This window comes from Oncorhynchus nerka, linkage group LG26 (genome assembly GCF_034236695.1).
Source record: "Oncorhynchus nerka isolate Pitt River linkage group LG26, Oner_Uvic_2.0, whole genome shotgun sequence".
Lineage (NCBI taxonomy): Eukaryota > Metazoa > Chordata > Actinopteri > Salmoniformes > Salmonidae > Oncorhynchus > Oncorhynchus nerka.
This window is the reverse complement of record NC_088421.1, coordinates 27,361,130-27,380,781: the sequence shown is the minus strand read 5'-3', so window position 1 is coordinate 27,380,781 and position 19,652 is coordinate 27,361,130. Positions and strand designations below refer to the sequence as shown.

The window sequence follows — 19,652 nt, the reverse complement described above, 5'->3', positions numbered from 1 at the left end:
CTCTTATCGTATACCGTGGCGCCTGAAATGGTGTCCAAGATTTCTCTAGGCTGGTTGATTTTACAATGAATTTATACATAGTTGCATGATATGAAGTATTTGGTTAAGGCTTGTTAGTTGATTATTGTACATGCTACCTGAACACATAGTGCATGAGTTATTCTGACAGTAGTGATGTGAGTCTTTCCACGCTAACCCAGTCCCCTTATACAGGTGGATCATTGAACAATGGAAAAACATGGCGACCAGGGCATTTTGATTCACTCAATTCAGGAATTGAATTTGAAATGTTGAACCCCTTCAAAGAAAATACTGGGATATTTTCAAAACCATTCATTCCATTTCAACAGATCATCTGAATTGACTGAATCAAAATGGAAAGGAAAGCCCAACCCTAGAGGAAAGCACGGGTATGAGGATGATGTGCACATAAGCATGCATACATACTTGAGGTCCATATACATGCATCTAAGAATGGGAATGGCTATAACTAACAGTCATTTCTGTAATGCATATGAAGAACCTATCATAGCTCAGAGTATATGATCATTCATTAGCTGATAGGGGTGTTGCGTGTTTCGCAAACAGAAATCACTCCGCTTTATCTTCCCAAGCATGTCTTATACCTCCTCAGGGAAGGTCCCTTTCCTCCACCCTTACTCCCTAGGCCCTAACACTAGCTCCCCAATGCTTAACCCTTTGCTTCCCCTCCAAAGAGTGGGGCTACAGATTACCGTTACAGTGGGCATGCAAGTTTTCTTCTCCTTTAAGGGAGAAAGATAGAAAAAGATACCTGGATGTGCCTGCAGAATACTCCCTCCTTCCTTCCCCCTCCCTCCCTCCCTCCCTCCATCCCTCACTCCATCCCTCACTCCTTTACTCTGCTCCTGTGGAGAGAAACAAACTGTTCACCAATCCCTTTTACATTCCTCCTTCTCCTCCTCACTCCGTTTTCCTGATCTCCAACTGGATAGGTTCATAGAATGTTAGCATTGCCCAGCTAGCATTAGCATCATTACAATTGCCTATCCAATCATTTCACATCTGCAGTCATGTGAAGGAGATGAAGGAAAGGATGATTTGTAGGAATATTTGGACGCTCAAGGTAGAAGTTGCAAACCGCAGATCTAAGACCAGATTGTCCTCCCACAAATCCTAACCTTGCCCGTTAGGCTGATAAAAACAAATATGATCCTAGATCAGTTTTCGAGGACAACTTCATACTCTTTCTCTGAGTGGCCGGTGCTCCAGGGTGGCAGTGGCACCCCCTGTCTGTGGGACTGACTCCTGATCCTGCCATGCTATGTGTGTATGTGTGTGTCACTGTCAAGTGTGTGTGTGTGTGTGTGTGTGTGTGTGTGTGTGTGTGTGTGTGTGTGTGTGTGTGTGTTTGAGTATTTCATGTATATATGTGTCTTTCTGTATGTATATATGTGTGTTTCATCTATATATATGTGTATATTTCTGTATGTATGTGTTGCATACTGTATATATGTGTTTATCTGAGTGTATATGTATGTTCATGTGTTTCACTTTCTGTGTTAGGCCTGCGTTTTTAGTCTTAAGGTATAATGGAATGTTTGACAAAGGTCCAGACAGACAGACAGACAGACAGACAGACAGACAGACAGACAGACTGACTGACTGACTGACTGACTGACTGACTGACTGACTGACTGACTGACTGACTGACTGACTGACTGACTGACTGACTGACTGACTGACTGACTGACTGATTAGTCAGAGAGACAGAGACTCTGATAGATTAGTCAGATAGACAGAGACTGATAGATTAGTCAGATAGACAGAGACTGATAGATTAGTCAGAGACATAGACTGATAGATTAGTCTGAGAGACAGAGACTGATAGATTAGTCTGAGAGACAGAGACTGATAGATTAGTCTGAGAGACAGAGACTGATAAATTAGTCTGAGAGACAGAGACTGATAGATTAGTCAGAGACAGAGACTCTGATAGATTAGTCAGAGACAGAGACTCTGATAGATTAGTCAGAGACAGAGACTCTGATAGATTAGTCAGAGACAGAGACTGATAGATTAGTCAGAGACATAGACTCTGATAGATCAGTCAGATAGACTGATACTCTGATAGATCAGTCAGATAGACAGAGACTGATAGATTAGTCAGAGACAGAGACTCTGATAGATCAGTCAGATAGACAGAGACTGATAGATTAGTCAGAGACAGAGACTGATAGATTAGTCAGAGACAGAGACTGATAGATTAGTCAGAGACAGAGACTGATAGATTAGTCAGAGACATAGACTCTGATAGATCAGTCAGATAGACTGATACTCTGATAGATTAGTCAGATAGACTGATACTCTGATAGATTAGTCAGATAGACTCAGAGACTGATAGATTAGTCAGATAGACTGATACTCTGATAGATCAGTCAGGTAGACTGATACTCTGATAGATTAGTCAGATAGACTGATACTCTGATAGATTAGTCAGATAGACAGAGACTGATAGATTAGTCAGATAGACTGATACTCTGATAGATTAGTCAGATAGACTGATACTCTGATAGATTAGTCAGATAGACTGATACTCTGATAGATCAGTCAGATAGACTGATACTCTGATAGATTAGTCAGATAGACAGAGACTGATACTCTGATAGATCAGTCAGATAGACTGATACTCTGATAGATTAGTCAGATAGACAGAGACTCTGATAGATTAGTCAGATAGACAGAGACTGATACTCTGATAGATTAGTCAGATAGACTGATACTCTGATAGATTAGTCAGATAGACTGATACTCTGATAGATTAGTCAGATAGACTGATACTCTGATAGATTAGTCAGATAGACTGATACTCTGATAGATTAGTCAGATAGACAGAGACTCTGATAGATTAGTCAGATAGACAGAGACTGATAGATTAGTCAGAGACATAGACTCTGATAGATTAGTCAGATAGACAGAGACTGATAGATTAGTCAGAGACATAGACTCTGATAGATCAGTCAGATAGACAGAGACTGATAGATTAGTCAGATAGACTGATACTCTGATAGATTAGTCAGAGAGACAGAGACTCTGAAAGAGAAGTCAGAGAGACAGAGACTCTGAAAGAGAAGTCAGAGAGACAGCAAGACAGACAGACAGACAGACTCTGAAAGAGAAGTCAGAGAGACAGACAGAGATGCTGATAGATCAGTCAGATAACAGTGAAACTCACAGGGCCAAAGCAGACTGTAACAGATAAAGATAGTGCCCTTATTCAATTGGTCGAAATCAAGCAGCATTGCAGATAGAACTAATACTCCCATTGGAGATCTGTATCACCACTTTGATCTAATTACTCTGGCATCCACTGTCTGGCCTGATGATCGGTGGTATCTGGGCTCGTGCCGTCATCCTGCATACCTCTCAAATAAATAGAAGAACCGCTGTGCCTGAACATAATGCCCTTCCCAAGGCAGGATACTGAATGGCCGAAACTGGTACAAGCCTACACTAGTGGACCAATCAGATGACTGAAAGGGAAGTGGTTTGATATTGGTTACTATGGTTACTAACATGGATGTTCCCCTCAGTTGATCCTATGGAATTGTTAAAGCATCATTGATGTTAAGCGTTAATGGTGGCACTAGTTTGGTGCTGTGTCCCAGTTATGAGTTCTCTCTCTCTGTGTGTGTGTGTGTGTGTGTGTGTGTGTGTGTGTGTGTGTGTGTGTGTGTGTGTGTGTGTGTGTGTGTGTGTGTTTGTGTGTGCTTGCATGCGTGTGTGTGTGATAATGGGCTTCAATAAGGGCGTAGATTGTTTACTCACGAAACTAGCATTGAATTATATAACTTCCCATGCCAGACAAACAGACAGTTAGCTAGGAGTGTGTATGTCATGGAGGTTGAAGATATGACAGACAAACAGACAGGTAGCTAGGAGTGTGTATGTCATGGAGGTTGAAGATATGACAGACAAACAGACAGGTAGCTAGGAGTGTGTATGTTGGGGAGGTTGAAGATATGTGTGTATGTGAGAGGGGAGGGATCTAACAAAACGCAGGCCTTGCACTCTTTTTTTCTGTTTCTCTGTCTCTCATATGGATGTTTTTCCTCCTTCAAACCCGTCCTTTTCCCTTTGTCCCGTTTTCTCTCCTACTCTGTCTCTTTCTTTTCCTACCTCTCTCTCTCTCTCCTCTGTCTCTCTCTCTCTCCTCTGTCTCTCTCCTCTGTATCTGACCCCTCTCTCTCTCTCTCTCTCCTCTGTCTCTCTGTCTCTGACCCTGTCTCTCTCTCTCTCTCTCTCTCTCTCTCTCTCTCTCTCTCTCTCTCCCCTCTCTCTCTGTCTCTCTCCTCTGTCTCTGACCCTGTCTCTCTCTCTCTCCTCTCTCTCTCTCTCTCTCTCTCCTCTCTCTCTCTCTCTCTCTCTCTCTCTCTCTCTCTCCTCTGTCTCTCTGTCTCTCTGTCTCTGACCCTCTCTGATCTCTCCGTTCCGGACCAACAGGAGCAGTAGCGGGTAAAGTTGTGTTCTCTCTCTTTCTCTTCTGCTGCACTCTGACTGCTTGTCCTTCCGATCACATGGCTTTCCTCTCTTTCTCTTCTGCTGCACTCTGACTGCTTGTCCTTCCGATCACACGGCTTTCCTCTCTTTCTTTTTTAAATCTGTCCGTCCTCACTGTCGCCCACGTGTCTTTATCTCTTTCTCTCTCACTGTCGCCCAAGTGTCTTTATCTCTCTCTTTCTCTCTCTCTCTGTCGTTCACCCTGCTCTCTCTGTGGAACAGCTCTGACTAACATACGACTCAAGTGAATTCAACATAAATCAAATGTGAATCGTTCATGTGTGAGTCTGAACTAAGTCTAAAGCAAATAAAGTGACTCAGAACAGACAATGAGAATAAAGACAGCAGAGGACGCAGAGTAATAGGTGAACCAAGTGAATCAAGTGAAAAGAAGGGGGAAGTGTGATAGATACAGCAGCAGTAATAGCAACAGGTACTGGGGGCTGGTCATGCTGGAGCTAGAGAGCAGATGGAGACAACGGAGAGAGGCAGTGAGTCCTAGGAAATACTGTTCATGGAGATCAGGCATACACATACGCATCCATGCAAACAAACACTCACACACACGCTATCGCAGGCAGATTTTGTAAACACACACACATACCTACACACGTGCAGAGACAGATGTGTAAACACACACACACACACACACACACACACACACACACACACACACACACACACACACACACACACACACACACACACACACACACACACAGTCAGCCTGACCTTGGAGAGGTCACAGCTTACCTTTTACCCCCTGAGGCTGGGTAGGGAAGACCCAGGGAGAAACCTGGAGTCATTTCTCACTGAGATGCAAGTTAGTTAGTTTGTTAGTTTCTCAGCTAGTCACCTAGTTATCTAGCCAGTTAGTTAGTTATTCATTCAGATCTTATGTGCAATTGGGACAGGGTTACCTCCACCAACCAGGTGCTATGACCAGATACTCAGAGAGAATCCTGTCCACTCCCACACATGTTAGTATGTCCACAGTCTCCCCTCTAAAAAAAAGAAAGAGGTTTGGCTTGGCATTTCAGGCCAGAAATGCCTGCACAATATGTTTGTCTTTGCCAAAGACCAAGACACAATGTCATGCTGTTTGGGCTATGCTATGAAACCAGCTCCGGGAGGGGAATGGTAAAGCTAGTGTCTCTGTGTAGAAAAGTTCCCCATTCCTCGAGCTATCAATGGAGAACAAGCTTTCAATACAGCATGGGAAGCTATAGGTTTCAAAGCAGCATGAGTAGACTGCACTGTTTCAGTCTTTCAGTGCATGTGTCCGTGGGTTCAGCCACCTTGCTTAGTGTTGGATGATGCATTGCACAGTGCTGGAGTTGTTGAGAGTAGTTTGAATGGAACAATCCATCTTTATATAGCATGTAACAGCATACAGAAAGCTGAAAGTACAGTGCGACTTAACATTGTAGAAGTAGTCTGTCATAATACAGCATGCTTTGTCAACTAACCCTGTCTGAGTTCCTGTCAGTGAGCGAACTCAGCAGCTACCTTCTAGGAATGCTCTCCTACTACTTCTTCTCTCTTCTATTTGAACCAAGAGGGGCTACGCCAGCTTCCTCCATGTGCCGCCCCCTCCCTCTCTGACTGTTTGTGTGTGTGTGTGTGTGTGTGTGTGTCTGTGCATGTGTGTGTGTGTGTGTGTGTGCTCGCGCGTGTGTGTGAATCAGGGGAAGCAGTAAGGGGAAAGACATCAGCACAATCAAGTCTCTGAGGGTTCTGAGAGTGTTGCGACCTCTGAAGACTATCAAGCGTCTTCCAAAGCTCAAGGTACGTTCAACTCTCACCACGTTTATTACTGTCTGTTAACAACCACATCCACCATTCTGATAAACATTTCTCCCAGGTAGGACCTTACAGTGTCCAGGCTGTTGGACCTCTTATTTGTCTCATCGTCAACCTCTATTTAAATCTGCCCCAGTCGCGTACAGATGGGCTGTGTGCCTTTGTTTGACTGTGTATCTCTGTGTCTCCAGGCTGTGTGCCTTTGTTTGACTGTGTATCTCAGTGTCTCCAGGCTGTGTCTGACTGTGTTGTTGTGTATCTCTGTGTCTCCAGGCTGTGTCTGACCGTGTTGTTGTGTATCTCTGTGTCTCCAGGCTGTGTCTGACCGTGTTGTTGTGTATCTCTGTGTCTCCAGGCTGTGTCTGACCGTGTTGTTGTGTATCTCTGTGTCTCCAGGCTGTGTCTGATTGTGTTGTTGTGTATCTCTGTGTCTCCAGGCTGTGTCTGACTGTGTTGTTGTGTATCTCTGTGTCTCCAGGCTGTGTTTGACCGTGTTGTTGTGTATCTCTGTGTCTCCAGGCTGTGTCTGACTGTGTTGTTGTGTATCTCTGGGTCTCCAGGCTGTGTCTGACTGTGTTGTTGTGTATCTCTGTGTCTCCAGGCTGTGTCTGACTGTGTTGTTGTGTATCTCTGTGTCTCCAGGCTGTGTCTGACTGTGTTGTTGTGTATCTCTGTGTCTCCAGGCTGTGTTTGACTGTGTTGTTGTGTATCTCTGTGTCTCCAGGCTGTGTTTGATTGTGTTGTTGTGTATCTCTGTGTCTCCAGGCTGTGTCTGACTGTGTTGTTGTGTATCTCTGTGTCTCCAGGCTGTGTTTGATTGTGTATCTCTGTGTCTCCAGGCTGTGTTTGACTGTGTTGTTGTGTATCTCTGTGTCTCCAGGCTGTGTCTGACTGTGTTGTTGTGTATCTCTGTGTCTCCAGGCTGTGTTTGACTGTGTTGTTGTGTATCTCTGTGTCTCCAGGCTGTGTCTGACTGTGTTGTTGTGTATCTCTGTGTCTCCAGGCTGTTTCTGACTGTGTTGTTGTGTATCTCTGTGTCTCCAGGCTGTGTCTGACTGTGTTGTTGTGTATCTCTGTGTCTCCAGGCTGTGTTTGATTGTGTATCTCTGTGTTGTTGTGTATCTCTGTCTCCAGGCTGTGTTTGACTGTGTTGTTGTGTATCTCTGTGTCTCCAGGACTGTGTTGTTGTGTAGCTCTGTGTCTCCAGGACTGTGTGTCTGACTGTGTTGTTGTGTATCTCTGTGTCTCCAGGCTGTGTCTGACTGTGTTGTTGTGTATCTCTGTATCTCCAGGCTGTGTTTGATTGTGTATCTCTGTGTCTCCAGGCTGTGTTTCACTGTGTTGTTGTGTATCTCTGTGTCTCCAGGCTGTGTCTGACTGTGTTGTTGTGTATCTCTGGGTCTCCAGGCTGTGTCTGATTGTGTTGTTGTGTATCTCTGTGTCTCCAGGCTGTGTTGATCTCTGTGTCTGTGTTGTTGTGTATCTCTGTGTCTCCAGGCTGTGTTTGACTGTGTATCTGTGTCTCCATTCTGACTGTGTTGTTGTGTATCTCTGTGTCTCCAGGCTGTGTCTGACTGTGTTGTTGTGTATCTCTGTGTCTCCAGGCTGTGTCTGACTGTGTTGTTGTGTATCTCTGTGTCTCCAGGCTGTGTCTGACTGTGTTGTTGTGTATCTCTGTGTCTCCAGGCTGTGTTTGACTGTGTTGTTGTGTATCTCTGTGTCTCCAGGCTGTGTCTGACTGTGTTGTTGTGTATCTCTGTGTCTCCAGGCTGTGTCTGACTGTGTTGTTGTGTATCTCTGTGTCTCCAGGCTGTGTCTGACTGTGTTTGACTGTCTGTATCTCTGTGTCTCCAGGCTGTGTTGATTGTTGTGTATCTCTGTGTCTCCAGGCTGTGTTTGACTGTGTTGTTGTGTATCTCTGTGTCTCCAGGCTGTGTTTGACTGTGTTGTTGTGTATCTCTGTGTCTCCAGGCTGTGTCTGACTGTGTTGTTGTGTATCTCTGTGTCTCCAGGCCAGGCTGTGTCTCCAGGCTGTGTTTGACTGTGTTGTTGTGTATCTCTGTGTCTCCAGGCTGTGTCTGACTGTGTTGTTGTGTATCTCTGTGTCTCCAGGCTGTGTCTGACTGTGTTGTTGTCTGTGTCCATCTCTGTGTATCTCTGTGTCTCCAGGCTGTGTCTGTGTTGTTGTGATCTCTGTGTCTCCAGGCTGTGTTTGATTGTGTATCTCTGTGTCTCCAGGCTGTGTCTGACTGTGTTGTTGTGTATCTCTGTGTCTCCAGGCTGTGTTTGACTGTGTTGTTGTGTATCTCTGTGTCTCCAGGCTGTGTTTGACTGTGTTGTTGTGTATCTCTGTGTCTCCAGGCTGTGTCTGACTGTGTTGTTGTCTCTGTGTCTCAGGCTGTGTCTGACTGTGTTGTTGTGTATCTCTGTGTCTCCAGGCTGTGTTTGACTGTGTTGTTGTGTATCTCTGTGTCTCCAGGCTGTGTCTGACTGTGTTGTTGTGTATCTCTGTGTCTCCAGGCTGTGTTGACTGTGTTGTTGTGTATCTCTGTGTCTCCAGGCTGTGTTTGATTGTGTTGTTGTGTATCTCTGTGTCTCCAGGCTGTGTTTGACTGTGTTGTGTATCTCTGTGTCTCCAGGCATCTGTCTCCAGGCTGTGTTTGATTGTGTATCTCTGTGTCTCCAGGCTGTGTTTGACTGTGTTGTTGTGTATCTCTGTGTCTCCAGGCTGTGTCTGACTGTGTTGTTGTGTATCTCTGACTCCAGGCTGTGTTTGACTGTGTTGTTGTGTATCTCTGTGTCTCCAGGCTGTGTCTGATTGTGTTGTTGTGTATCTCTGTGTCTCCAGGCTGTGTTTGACTGTGTTGTTGTGTATCTCTGTGTCTCCAGGCTGTGTCTGACTGTGTTGTTGTGTATCTCTGTGTCTCCAGTTTGCTGTGTTGTTGTGATCTCTGTGTCTCCAGGCTGTGTTTGACTGTGTTGTTGTGTATCTCTGTGTCTCCAGGCTGTGTATGACTGTGTTGTTGTGTATCTCTGTGTCTCCAGGCTGTGTTTGACTGTGTTGTTGTGTATCTCTGTGTCTCCAGGCTGTGTCTGACTGTGTTGTTGTGTATCTCTGTGTCTCCAGGCTGTGTCTGACTGTGTTGTTGTGTATCTCTGTGTCTCCAGGCTGTGTTTGACTGTGTTGTTGTGTATCTCTGTGTCTCCAGGCTGTGTTTGATTGTGTTGTTGTGTATCTCTGTGTCTCCAGGCTGTGTCTGACTGTGTTGTTGTGTATCTCTGTGTCTCCAGGCTGTGTTTGATTGTGTATCTCTGTGTCTCCAGGCTGTGTTTGACTGTGTTGTTGTGTATCTCTGTGTCTCCAGGCTGTGTCTGACTGTGTTGTTGTGTATCTCTGTGTCTCCAGGCTGTGTTTGACTGTGTTGTTGTGTATCTCTGTGTCTCCAGGCTGTGTCTGACTGTGTTGTTGTGTATCTCTGTGTCTCCAGGCTGTGTCTGTGTGTATCTCTGTGTCTCCAGGCTGTGTCTGACTGTGTTGTTGTGTATCTCTGTGTCTCCAGGCTGTGTTTGACTGTGTATCTCTGTGTCTCCAGGCTGTGTCTGACTGTGTTGTTGTGTATCTCTGTGTCTCCAGGCTGTGTTTGATTGTGTATCTCTGTGTCTCCAGGCTGTGTCTGACTGTGTTGTTGTGTATCTCTGTGTCTCCAGGCTGTGTTTGAATGTGTTGTTGTGTATCTCTGTGTCTCCAGGCTGTGTTTGACTGTGTTGTTGTGTATCTCTGTGTCTCCAGGCTGTGTCTGACTGTGTTGTTGTGTATCTCTGTGTCTCCAGGCTGTGTTTGACTGTGTTGTTGTGTATCTCTGTGTCTCCAGGCTGTGTCTGACTGTGTTGTTGTGTATCTGTGTTTCTGTGTATCTCTGTGTCTCCAGGCTGTGTCTGACTGTGTTGTTGTGTATCTCTGTGTCTCCAGGCTGTGTTTGATTGTGTATCTCTGTGTCTCCAGGCTGTGTCTGACTGTGTTGTTGTGTATCTCTGTGTCTCCAGGCTGTGTTTGACTGTGTTGTTGTGTATCTCTGTGTCTCCAGGCTGTGTTTGACTGTGTTGTTGTGTATCTCTGTGTCTCCAGGCTGTGTCTGACTGTGTTGTTGTGTATCTCTGTGTCTCCAGGCTGTGTTTGACTGTGTTGTTGTGTATCTCTGTGTCTCCAGGCTGTGTATCTCTGTGTCTCCAGGCTGTGTCTGACTGTGTTGTTGTGTATCTCTGTGTCTCCAGGCTGTGTTTGACTGTGTTGTTGTGTATCTCTGTGTCTCCAGGCTGTGTTTGATTGTGTTGTTGTGTATCTCTGTGTCTCCAGGCTTTGTTTGACTGTGTTGTTGTGTATCTCTGTGTCTCCAGGCTGTGTCTGACTGTGTTGTTGTGTATCTCTGTGTCTCCAGGCTGTGTTTGATTGTGTATCTCTGTGTCTCCAGGCTGTGTTTGACTGTGTTGTTGTGTATCTCTGTGTCTCCAGGCTGTGTCTGACTGTGTTGTTGTGTATCTCTGTGTCTCCAGGCTGTGTTTGACTGTGTTGTTGTGTATCTCTGTGTCTCCAGGCTGTGTCTGACTGTGTTGTTGTGTATCTCTGTGTCTCCAGGCTGTGTCTGACTGTGTTGTGTGTATCTCTGTGTCTCCAGGCTGTGTCTGACTGTGTTGTTGTGTATCTCTGTGTCTCCAGGCTGTGTCTGACTGTGTTGTTGTGTATCTCTGTGTCTCCAGGCTGTGTTTGACTGTGTTGTTGTGTATCTCTGTGTCTCCAGGCTGTGTTTGATTGTGTTGTTGTGTATCTCTGTGTCTCCAGGCTTTGTTTGACTGTGTTGTTGTGTATCTCTGTGTCTCCAGGCTGTGTCTGACTGTGTTGTTGTGTATCTCTGTGTCTCCAGGCTGTGTTTGATTGTGTATCTCTGTGTCTCCAGGCTGTGTTTGACTGTGTTGTTGTGTATCTCTGTGTCTCCAGGCTGTGTCTGATTGTGTTGTTGTGTATCTCTGTGTCTCCAGGCTTTGTTTGACTGTGTTGTTGTGTATCTCTGTGTCTCCAGGCTGTGTTTGACTGCGTGGTCAACTCCCTGAAGAACGTCCTGAACATCCTCATCGTCTACATGCTCTTCATGTTTATTTTTGCTGTGGTGGCCGTGCAGCTGTTCAAAGGGAGATTCTTCTACTGCACTGACGAGTCCAAAGAGTTTGAGCGCGATTGCAGGTCAGGAGACACACTCATAAAGACACACATACTGTATGGACGCATGATGTAGACACACACACACGCGCGCACACACACACACACACACACACACACACACACACACACACACACACACACACACACACACACACACACACACAGAATCAGAATCATAAAACACGGGACGAGATGTTAAAAACTGTCCATTGTGCCAATAGATGGAATGCACTCACATGAGATTTGCCGTGATGTTGACAGAGTGGCATGGGAGGTTTATTTCTTAGACTGGGGTAAGATGTCAATTTTGGGACACATCCTCAGTAGTGTGCCTTCGAATCAGTGGGTGTTTCGGCCTTTAATCACTAAACACCCTCATCAAAGGTGGCCAGCTAAAGGGTAATCAAGCCTTAGCTTGTGTCCCATGCCCAATTAAGATGTCCCACGGGACTATGCAAGGCAGGGGCGTCCTCTTCCCTGAGCCAGCCATACAGCTGACCGCATACCTCATATGCCCTCCTCAAGTTGGAGGGATCTGAATTGGGTTCTCAGGTGGGGGTGGGGGGTCATGAAGTTATAGCCCAGCAAGGGTCCTTCCGTTTGATCCAGATCCACTGGCTGCCTCTTTCAGCTGCTTGAGAAACTGCTCTGACGGTCTGCCGCAGAGCCTGTCCATGGATTCCAAGTTCTTTCAGCAACCTGATGATGGAAGAAGCCACGAATCCTCTGCATCCCACTTCAACTGGCCAGACCTTTGCATTCCAGCCACGCTGAGTTGCGTCTGCTGCCAACTCTGTGTAACGAAGTTTCTTACGCTCGTAGGCCTCTTCAACCGAGTTTTCCCACGGGACTGTGAGCTCTATGATGTACACAGCCTTTCGTGAAGGGGACCAGAGTACCATGTCTGGCCTAAGGTTGGTAGAAGCAATCTCTGGTGGAAAAATGAGTTGCTGGCCAATATCGACAAGCATCTTCCAGTCCCGGGCCATGGCTAGGTGTCCAGTTTCTGGCTTTGTAGGAGGATACTTGGGCCTTTTCTGTCCCTCCCGGATGAATGTTGTTGTTTTGACGGGATTGCTTGTTTTTGGAGGTAATGAATTGGTTGCACTCCTCTTGGTCTCAAGTGCTGCAGCCAGGCTCTTGAGGACCTGATTGTGCCTCCAGGTGTAGCGGCCTTGTGAGAGGCTGGTCTTGCAACCTGTCATTATATGCCTGAGAGTCGCTGGAGCTGGGCAGAGGGGGCAGGTCGAGTCCTCGCCATACCATTGATGTAGATTTTTGGTGATGGAAGCACATCATAAACAGCTCTTATGATGAAACTGATGTTGCTTGCCTCCATTTGCCAAAGCTCACTCCAGTTGATCTTTCTCCTCTCCAGGCCTTCCCACCGCGTCCATTGCCCTTGTTTAGCAAGAGAGACAGCCTTTGCACTTCTTGCAGTCTCCTCTTGTCTGCGCACCTCCTCGACCACCAGCTTCCTGCGTTCAGATGTTGTTGCCTCATGGAACGTTGGTTTGCTTGCTGCCAGGCCAAAGCCTCCTCTTCCATGCTGGATATTCCCCACAATGTCTTGGTGTCTCAGGGCTGATGTTGCTTGCTGCACAGCCTTGGATGATGTCCATTTCCGTCCAGTTTGTAGGAGAGGTGCAGCCTTGCTAATGGTCTGGTCTTTGGAGTCCTTCAATGTCATCTGAAGTCTTACTTTAGAGCACTTGTACTCCTCCGTTAGACTTGTAAGAGGTAGTTCAAGGACCCCTTTGCCATACAGGCCGATGTTACTCAGGCATCGTGGGACACCCAGCCATTTCTTCACGTATGAGGTAATGGTTCGCTCCATCTTCTCCACTGTTGTTATTGGGACCTCATAGACGGTGAGTGGCCACATTACCCGGGGAGAAGTCCAAACTGTAGGCACCAAAGCTTGAGCCTCCCAGGCAGTAGGGTCTTGTTGATGTTCTCAAGACCGTCGGCGATGTCCTGCCTTACTTGCTGCACTTGATCTTTATCCCGGAGGCTTTCGTTGTACCATCTACCCAGGCTCTTGATGGGTTGCTCAGACACCGTTGGTATCGGGTCATCTCCAATGCAGAACCTCACATCTTTAAGCTGTCCCTTGACTATGGAGATGCTTCGAGATTTGCTTGGCTTGATTTTCATCCGGGCCCACTTGATGTTATCCTGCAGTTTTGCAAGTAGCCGCCTGGTGCATGCTGCAGTGGTGGTCAGTATAGTCATGTCATCCATGTATGCTCGGATAGGTGGGAGACGGAGCCCTTCCTTAGTTCTCTCACCGCCGACCACCCATCTCGATGCCCTGATGATGACTTCCATGGCCATAGTGAATGCCAGAGGAGAAATTGTACAGCCTGCCATTATGCCTACTTCCAAGCGCTGCCATGTTGTTGTGAAGTCAGGTGTTGTGAAACACAATTGCAGGTCTTGGAAATAGGCCTTTACCAGTGTAGTGATGGGTTCTGGTACGTGGAAAATGTTGAAGGATTCCCAGAGGAGTTCATGGGGAACTGAGCCAAAGGCATTGGCCAGGTCGAGGAAGATGACATAGAGGTCTCTCTTGTCCTTCTTAGCGGTTTGGATCTGGTGCCAAATCATACTAGTATGTTCCAGGCAACCAGAGAAACCAGGAATGCCTGCTTTCTGTACAGATGTATCAATGTACTTGTTCCTTTCCAGATAAGTGGACAGCCTCTGTGCTATTATACTGAAAAAAGATCTTCCCTTCGACGTTGAGAAGGGAGATTGGTCGGAATTGACTGATGTCTGTCGCATCCTTCTCTTTCGGGATTAGCACACCACCAGCCCTTCGCCATGCCTTTGGTATTATTTCCTTCTGCCACACTATCCTCATGAGCCTCCAAAGAAAGCGTAGGACATCCGGGCGTTCTTGTAGAGCTTGTATGGTACTCCATTAGGCCCAGGAGCAGAGGCCGCTCTTGCTCTTCGGACAACGTTCTCTACTTCCCTCCATTTTGGAGGGTCAGTGTCCAGATTGAATTCTGGTGGTTGAATAGGTGGGATGTCATGTGGGATGACTATCTGCTCATGCCTTTTCATGTCCTGGTGGACCTTTTCCAGATGTTCTTCCAGTTCAGGCTTTGGAGTTTTTAGGATTCCACACTTTTCCTTTGCGAAGAGATCTTTGACAAACTTAAAGGGGTTTTTATAGAACCGTGTTCTTGAGTGTACCTTCTTCCTACGAAGTTTCCTTAAGTTTTCCGCTCTTCGCAAGGTTGCCAGCCGACATTTAATGTCTGCTTGGAGTAGCATGAGACCTTCTCTCTCTGCATCAGAGGCCTTCTTCCACTGCTTCCTCAGCTGCCTTCTCTCTCTGACAAGTATCTCGATCTCCTGCTGTCTCCTAGATTTGGCTGGCAGGGGTGGTGTCTTGCCACTTCTCCTTTCGTTTACTCCAAAGCGCTCTTCTCCGTAGTGGTAGATAATGTCTCCCATCCTTTCAAGCTTTTTCTCTGCTGTTCCTACCTGTTGTTCCAAGATTTTTGTCAGGTCGTTGTTGATTGTTTCCCACTCTCTCTTTTCAACAGCTTTGGGCCACTTCACACTTGGTCTGTGCCCTTTGATCTTTTCCTCTTTTAGAGGTCTCTGTGGTTGGGTGAGTTCATCCACCGGCATTTCTGTGCTTGTGTTATCCTCCTCAGTTACAGGGTGCTGATGCTCTGCGAACTTTGGTTTGCGTCCCGTCGCTGTGCTTCATTCGACTGATTTGACTGGCTGCTTCGTAAGAAGTACTGGTCAATGCGAGGTCCCTGTCTCTGCTCTCCCAAGCACCTTTTCCTCCCTTGATGGATCCTTAACCCCCTTGCCGATGTTACTCTCTCCCAACCACAGCTGCACACCTGAAGTGTGTGTCCTGCTGCTGTTATGGTTGTCTCATGTGCTGTGTTCCTACTCGTAGTCGTTTCCGTTCCTGGGTCCGTAACCGTGTGATCAGTCGTTGAGCCATCTTGCGCCCCAGCTCTCGCAGGCTCTAGGGGTATGTTCCTTTGTTGACTTTCAGTAGCACTTAGCGGGTGTCTCCAACATACTGAAACAGCGTCGGAGACTGCCAACATGGGTAGCTAGCCCATGACAGCCCCAGTGGGGTCTATTCCCTCCGGTCAGCTGTCTCTCCAAGCTGTCACACAGACTTTCCTATGTTGTCAGCTGTCCTTTCACAGCAGTCACTGGACTGGTCCAGATGATCAGAATCATAAAACACGGGACGAGATGTTAAAAACTGTCCATTGTGCCAATAGATGGAATGCACTCACATGAGATTTGCCGTGATGTTGACAGAGTGGCATGGGAGGTTTATTTCTTAGACTGGGGTAAGATGTCAATTTTGGGACACATCCTCAGTAGTGTGCCTTCGAATCAGTGGGTGTTTCGGCCTTTAATCACTAAACACCCTCATCAAAGGTGGCCAGCTAAAGGGTAATCAAGCCTTAGCTTGTGTCCCATGCCCAATTAAGATGTCCCACGGGACTATGCAAGGCAGGGGCGTCCTCTTCCCTGAGCCAGCCATACAGCTGACCGCATACCTCATATGCCCTCCTCAAGTTGGAGGGATCTGAATTGGGTTGTGTAAGTATGAACAATCTGTTGTGTGTTCCAGGGGCGAATATCTAGTCTATGAGCGGAATAATGAAGTGAAGGCGCAGAAGCGGGAGTGGAAGAAGTACGATTTCCACTACGACAACGTGCTTTGGGCCCTGCTCACCCTCTTCACCGTGTCTACCGGAGAGGGGTGGCCGCAGTAAGTACAGTACAGACACACACACACACAGACTGATAGACACATGTTCATGCACACACACAAAAAAACGATTTCTCTCTCTCTCGCTCTCTCTCTCTCAAACACACACACACATACACACACAGCCAAACACAACCGCCCCACCCCCCATCCTAACCATCCCTCTCTCCTCTCTACCTTCCACCAGGGTGCTGAAACATTCAGTGGATGCGACCTATGAGAATCAGGGCCCGAGCCCGGGGTACCGGATGGAGATGTCCATCTTTTACGTGGTGTACTTCGTGGTCTTCCCCTTCTTCTTCGTCAATATCTTCGTAGCTCTCATCATCATCACTTTCCAGGAGCAAGGAGACAAGATGATGGAGGATTACAGTTTAGAGAAAAACGAGGTGAGAAGAGAGGGACAGGAGTGGAAGGGAGAAGGCAGAGAGGTTGGAGAAGAATGACATGAGAAAGTGATGGAAAAGATACTGTATTTAAAAATATATATATATTTAACCTTTATATTTAATTTAATCACAGCAAGTCAGTTAAGAACAAATTCTTATTTCCAATGACGGCCAACCCCGGCAAAAACCCTAACCCGGGTGACGCTGGGCCAATTGTGCACCGCTCTATGGGACTCCCAATCACAGCCGGTTATGATACAGCCTGGAATTGAACCAGGGTCCTTTGTCACTGAGATGCAGTGTCTTAGACCACTGCGCCACTCGGGAATTGTAAAAAAATGTGTAGCTATTATTTGTAACAACCCCAGGCTTTTAAGAGTGTGACAAAAACATCCAAGGTAGATTGGGACCTCTCAGTTGGGACCGTGACTAGCATGCTCTCCTTAAGAACAGATGGCTGGCGTTCAACAGTGGTGTCACCTAGTCCCGCAGGTCTCAAATAGTTGAGTCAAATGTTTAAGCTCTAGGCTGAGAACAAAAGCCTGATGAAGGCATTTTCTGAAACACATTGGTTGTAACAATAACATACATTTTCACACACTGGTTGAATCAATGTTGTTTCCACGTCATTTCAATGAAATGATGTTGAACCACCGTGGAATAGATGTTGAATCGATGTCTACGCCCAATGGGAAACTTCGGTAACACTTGACACCAAGCGACATAACACATTATGACACGGTCATAACCTTTTGTAATATGGTCATATATTTAGACCTGTTGTGACATATATTGTGAGATATATACACCTACATAAGAGTGTCGTAACCCACAAAACCTACCACACAAGGCCAAACATCCGATTACACCACAGCCTACGTGTCAACAGTATGTTTACAGTATGTTGTAGAATTGTTTTTAAATTTACCATGTTAAATTATAATTATAATTGCGCACATGCTGATGTCAGACATGCACCTACCCCAATGCTCTGTTGATGAATGCAGGAGCAGATTTCAGGATCAGGACAAGACACCCTCTTTTTGACTGAGGGCATGTACGTGACAGGCCTATCTGGCTTATATGATTATGATGGTTATAATGCTAATTGACAGTGTCATAAAGTGTATTTTCTTAGTCCTAGTAAAGTGACACAGGATGTTCATAAGTTATTTGTCTGTCAGGTGTGTGCGTATTGGTAGAGTCCGGTGCAGGAGAGCAGAGAGTTGTGAACAGGCACACACTTTATTGAGGCAGGAGAAACCAACAGACGGACGCCACTGCGTCAAATCCTCCAGCCAATTGGCAAAAGTGCCAAACGAGCAAAACAGTCACAATAATTATGTTCAAACAAATAAACATACCTCGTGACAAAACACAGAATATACGAACACCAGTCTGGCGCGTCAAACATGACACGTAACACAAACTATATCACACAAAGACATGAGGGGGAACAGGGGAATAAATACATGCAGTGTGATTAGGAAATAAAAACCAGGTGTGCAAAACAAGACAAAACTAATGGATCAATGAAAAATGGAGCGGCGATGGCTAGAAAGCCGGTGACGTCGAACGCCGCCCGAACAACGAGAGGAGCTGACTTCGGCGGAAGTCGTAACATTATCCTGTGGCGGACTGCAATAGCATCGAATAGTCCCCGCGATATGCAACTGTTCAGGGAAGTCAGGAACCAATATACATAGACATTCAGGAAAGCAAAGGCTAGCTTTTTCAAACAGAAATTTGCATCCTGTAGCTCTAACTCTAAAAAAGTTTTGGGACACTGTAAAGTCCATGGAGAACAAGAGCACCTCCTCCCAGCTGCCCACTGCACTGAGGCTAGGTAAAACTGTCACCACCGATAAATCCACACTAATCGAGACCATGATTTCCTCCTGGCTACCCCAACCCCGGCCAAAAGCTTTGCACCCCCCGCAGCTACTTGCCCAAGCCACCCCAGCTTCTCCTTCACCCAAATCCAGATAGGAGATGTTCTGAAAGAGCTGCAAAACCTGGACCCGTACAAATCAGCTGGGTTAGACAATCTGGACCCTCTCTTTCTAAAATTATCCGCCGCCATTGTTGCAACCCCTATTACCAGTCTGTTCAACCTCTCTTTCGTATTGTCCGAGTTCCCTAAAGATAGGAAAGCTGCCGCGGTCATCCCCCTCTTCAAAGGGGGTGACACTCTAGACCTAAACTGTTATAGACCTATATCCATCCCGCTCTGCCTTTCTAAAGTCTTCGAAAGCCAAGTTAATAAACAGATCACTGACCATTTTGAATCCCACCGTACCTTCTCCGCTGTGCAGTCTGGTTTCTGAGCTGGTCACGGGTGCACCTCAGCCACGCTCAAGGTACTAAACGGTATCATAACCGCCATCAATAAAAGATTGTACTGTGCAGCCGTCTTCATCAACCTGGCTAAGGCTTTCGACTCTGTCAATCACCGTATTCTTATCGGCAGACTCAACAGCCTTGGTTTCTCAAATGACTGCCTCACATGGTTCACCAACTACTTATCAGACAGACAAATCAGAGGGGCTGTTGTATGGACCACTGTCAGTCTCTATGGTAGTACCGCAGGGTTCAATACTCGGGCAGACACTTTTCTCTGTATACATCAACGATGTCGCTCTTGCTGCGGGTGATTCCCTGATCCACCTCTACGCAGACGACACCATTCTGTATACATTTGGCCTTTCTTTGGACACTGTGTTAACAAACATCCAAACGAGCTTCAATGCCATTACAACACTCCTTCCATGGCCTCCAACTACTCTTTAACGCTAGTAAAAATAAATGCATGCTTTTCAACCGTTCGCTGTCCGCATCCGCCTGGCCGACTAGCATCACTACTCTGGACGGTTCTGACTTAGAATATCTGGACAACTACAGGTACCTAGGTGTCTGGCTAGACTGTTAAATTCTC

General features: G+C 46.4%; 1 protein-coding gene across 1 annotated transcript in view; it reads left to right on the top strand.

The window, feature by feature from the left end:
• Positions 1 to 19,652, top strand: part of LOC115127199 (voltage-dependent P/Q-type calcium channel subunit alpha-1A-like) — a 119,000-nt gene that overhangs the window by 5,984 nt on the left and 93,364 nt on the right. Inside the window, exons 7-10 of the mRNA XM_065010342.1 lie at positions 6,228 to 6,327; positions 11,418 to 11,578; positions 16,188 to 16,328; positions 16,516 to 16,717. Of these exons, the coding sequence (XP_064866414.1) occupies positions 6,228 to 6,327; positions 11,418 to 11,578; positions 16,188 to 16,328; positions 16,516 to 16,717 (604 nt within the window). The remainder of the gene's footprint in view (positions 1 to 6,227; positions 6,328 to 11,417; positions 11,579 to 16,187; positions 16,329 to 16,515; positions 16,718 to 19,652) is intronic.